The sequence below is a fragment of the Gastrolobium bilobum genome, unplaced genomic scaffold (genome assembly GCF_033153095.1).
Source record: "Gastrolobium bilobum isolate Gb01-03AN ecotype WA unplaced genomic scaffold, APGP_CSIRO_Gbil_v1 utg11295, whole genome shotgun sequence".
Lineage (NCBI taxonomy): Eukaryota > Viridiplantae > Streptophyta > Magnoliopsida > Fabales > Fabaceae > Gastrolobium > Gastrolobium bilobum.
In genome coordinates, this window is record NW_026899552.1 from 72558 (window position 1) to 76911 (window position 4354).

The following is a 4354-nucleotide window of genomic DNA, read 5'->3' on the forward strand; positions in this document are numbered from 1 at the left end:
TCTGTGTTATCTGAAAAACCTAACAAGAACGGAGTCAATCCGACAACTGTGGACCAAGATATGGCCAAAATACAGAAGTAACGTAAAGCTGAAAAATTCTGACGAAAATAAATTAAACCCAATCAAAAACTAAAAATGTAAATAAACTCAAAACATCATTATTTTAATCAAATAAATTCTAAAAACACTAATCAAGAGTAACAAATAAGTGTAATAAAATATGAGTTATCAAATTCCCCCTCACTTATCTTTTTGCACTCCTGGGCAAAAACTAGAATAGAAAAAGAAAGCAAAGAAATAAGAAAAGAGTGAAGATCAACCTATCCTTCCTAATAATTAGCAAGTATACAAAAGATAACAAAAATCACAAGTCTTGAACAGATAAAACAACCAGGACAAAAATTCCTTAATCTCAAATCACAAGACGTGCTGATTTCAACTGCAACTGCTAACTACACAAAAATGGTTCCTCACAGGATGCCCTCAATTTTCTCTCAAGTGTATCAGTTAATTCAGTATATCACTCAAATCAACTCCAGAAAATAATTCTATCATAGGCTTGCTCAAATTCTACTTCTCCACTGCTAATAACACATGCATGCACAAATCAAGAGGGCTTTATGCAGGGTTGTAATGGGGGGTGAGGTAAAGGTACGGATGAATATGGAAGAGAAAGCTAAACACCCCAGAATTTTACAAAGAGCAAAAGTTAAGAACTAAACTAAGAACATAAAACAAAGATACTGAAAAGATAAACACTTTTTTTTTCTTGTTTTTTTGTTTTGTTTTGTTTTTTTGTTTTGAAGTAAAACCACATAAGTACAACCACATATGTCACCCCCCACACTTAAACTTTTGTCCGTCTCGGGAAAACCCCCACACTTAAACACAACATCACAATGAAACCAATGCTCAGTAAAACTCCAAGGTATGGAATTAATTGGTTTTTCACTTAGGCTGGTAATGCGGCTTAAGAAATAACGGATATAAAGGCTCAAAAGGGCTCACCAAGGGATAATAATATAAGGGATGGATATCTAGCTAAAGTGGGTAAAGAAAGAAAGAATGCCTCAATCATATTCATGCATGCAAGTGAAAAATGCAGTTTCAAAAAGAATCAGAGCAAGTTCTAGAGGACAACAATCAAGAGCAGAATCACACAAGAAAGAAAAACTGGCCTACAGATTAAGACCATGTCTACAGGCTCAAAAACCTCACAAGGGTATACCAAATCATGCAATCAGCAGCACAGTATCAAGCAGCAAGTAATGCAATCCAAGAATCAAGAACTAAGCCTAAGCAAAAATTTCTATCAAACCCTGTGATTTAAGTCTACTCCATGTAACACTCAATAATAACCAGAAAGAAAAGGAAAATCTACCTATGAAAATCAAAGACTGAAATAAAGAAAGGAAAAGAAAAATGCAAATAACAGAAAGAAAAGAAAAAGAGGGAAGAAGACTCCCTGAACTCCCTAAGGAGGATAAGTAGCATCAATGAGCAGAGCCTCTGTCTCCACAGGTTGCTTCTGGGGTCCTTCATTAACAACTTTGAGGTGATGGCAAATCATTGTGCAAGTCTTCCCCATCTGCTTATCACGCAACTTTGGGGGCTTTCTTTTCTGTGTGTATTTCTTCTTCTCTTGATCCTTTCTTCCAACCTTATGCAAAATTTTCTGCATACTAAAAATAGAGGAAGAACTTTTTGGTACCCATTTCATCTTGGGTCCATGAGAGTTAGGATCAAAATCATTACCAGAATTGGGAGTCTTGCATAACTTCGCATTTAGTACACATTCAGAATTAACATTAATAGGCAAGTCATAATCCACAGGTAATGCACAATCACTAATCAATTCAAAATCAACCTTATCAGCCACATCATGAATCACTTTTATGCATGAAACTGAATGATCAACCTGAACCTTAGAATGCTTCATGGAATCAAATATACTAAAATGTAAAATGCTATCACCAAATTCCATGGATAGAGTACCAGAATGAACATCTATCTTTGTTCTAGCTGTTCTCATGAAAGGCCAACCAAGTATAATTGGTGATCTATTAGTAGCAGTCTCACTCTCCATTTCTAAAATGTAGAAGTCAGCAGGGAAAATCAGATTATTAACTCTGACCAATACATCCTCAATCAAACCAGATGGGTGAATACTACTCCTGTTAGCTAATGTAACCACAATACTAGTAGCACGCAAAGGACCAAGTCCAAGAGACTTATATACAGATTCAGGCATGACATTAATGGAAGCCCCTAAGTCTAGCACGCAATCATGAAAAACAGAATTGCCAATTACACAAGGAATAGTAAATGTCCCTGGATCTTGACATTTTTTAGGCATAGGCTGGATGAGTGCTGATACATTCTGACTCAGGTTAACTTGCTCATCTCCTTTCAGTCTTCTCTTGTTGGTGCACAGCTCCTTTAGAAACTTGGCATATCTCGGAATCTGTTGTATTGCATCCAGAAGAGGGATGTTCACCTCAACTTTTCGGAAGGTGTCAAGTATCTCTTTATCTCGAGCCTTTGCTGATTGCTTCTTGGACTGAGTGGCTCTCTGAGGGAAAGGCAGAGGGATATGGACATCAGATGTATCAGTGCTCTGCTTCTTGGAGCTAGTGTCACCTCCCTTAGATGACTCAACAGCAGCTTGGTTTGGCTCCTCCATTTGCTTTCCAGACCGCAGAGCAATAGCACTCACATTTCCGCTTCCTTTTGGATTTGGAACTGTTTGGGATGGAAGGGAGCTGCTGGAAGATCGGGCCTGGTTCATTGATGTCGCCAATTGCCCGATCTGTGTCTGCAAATTCTGGATTGTGGATTCTGTCCTCTGTTGAAACTCCAGATTGTTGGTGGCCATCTGTTTCATTAAGTCCTCCAACGAAGGACCACTGACACTGTTTTGCTGCTGCACTAGTGGTTGTTGTTGTAACTGTTGAGGAGCAGGTTGCTGGAAGTTTTGTCTCTGCTGTGGAATGAACTGCTGCTTCTGTTGGTATGGAAAATTTTGTTGACTCTGCTGATATGGAACATTTTGCTGATTCTGGTTCCATTTGAGGTTGGGATGATTCTTCCAGCCAGGATTGTAAGTGTTGGAGAATGGATTACTCTGTTGTTGCTGGAACTGTGGTTTCCCAGGAAAGACTGCAGCTACTGACTGGTCTGCAGGAATGGAGCCCTCTTGTAGAGAAGGGCAAGCATCAGTGGAGTGAAAATGATCACTGCATATGCCACATGGATTGCCGAACTGTGGAACAGAAGTCTGGACTGTCTGGGTAACTGCCAACTGTCTCACCATGGTTGCCAATTCATCAAGTCTATTTTCAATTTGCTGATTGTCAGCACTTGATGCCACTGCTGAAGGCTGGGTCGGAGGTTTTTGCACCTGGTACACAACACTGCTATTGGCTCTCGTTCCAAACTGTTGAGCATTTGCAGCCATGTTTGAGATCAACGCCTTAGCTTCATTGGGTGTTTTGTTAACAAGAACTCCTCCACTGGCAGCATCAATCAGGTTCCTATCCATATGTAGCAATCCCTCATAGAAGTAGACAATCAGCAATTGCTCTGGAATCTGGTGATGTGGACAACTTGCACAAAGTCTTTTAAACCGCTCCCAATACTCATGCAAGTTTTCCTCATTTGCTTGTTTTATGCCACTTATCTCCTTTCTGATTGAAGTGGCTCTTGAGGACGGAAAAAACTTCTCCAAAAACAATCTGGCCTATGTCATTCCAAGTTTCGATAGATGAAGGCTGAAGGTAGTACAGCCAATCCTTAGCTCCTCCATCGAGGGAAAAAGGAAAGGCTCTCAGTTTGACCTGCTCCTCATCAACTCCTTGCGGTTTCATTGTGTTGCAGACTACATGAAACTCTTTCAAATACTTATATGGATCTTCACCTGCAAGACCATGAAACTTGGGAAGCAAATGGATAAGACCAGACTTAAGTTTAAAACCAGTATCAAGATAACGAATGCAAAAAGACTGATACTTAACATCAGGTGCAGTCAATTGCCTTAAGAGTCTATTATCCATGTTTTTTTTATTGTGACCAAAACTTCCTAAATTATAACAAAACTTCCTAAATTATAAAAAAAAATAAAGAATTAGGAAAAATAAAATAAAAATAAAAAACAAATAAAAATAAAAATAAAATAAAATAAAATAAAAGGAAAGAAAGAGCAAAAAGAACCAAAATAAAAATAACAATAAAAATAAATTAAATTAAATTAAAATAAAATAAATAAAATGAAAAAATAAAAATAAAAGGAAAGTAAATCTAACAAAATCTAATCTAACTAATCAAAATCTAACAAAATCTAATCTACTGTTAATAT

At 37.7% G+C, this 4354-nt stretch overlaps 1 protein-coding gene across 1 annotated transcript; it reads right to left on the reverse strand.

Moving 5' to 3' along the window:
• Positions 1 to 1474: 1474 nt before the first annotated feature.
• On the reverse strand, positions 1475 to 4052 carry LOC133291436 (uncharacterized). Its single transcript, XM_061489698.1, has 4 exons — positions 3720 to 4052; positions 2780 to 3589; positions 2386 to 2686; positions 1475 to 2274 (listed from the first exon to the last, which is right to left on the reverse strand). Exons 1-4 carry the CDS (start codon positions 4050 to 4052, stop codon positions 1475 to 1477), a joined length of 2244 nt encoding a protein of 747 aa, XP_061345682.1.
• Between the last annotated feature and the right edge of the window lie 302 nt (positions 4053 to 4354).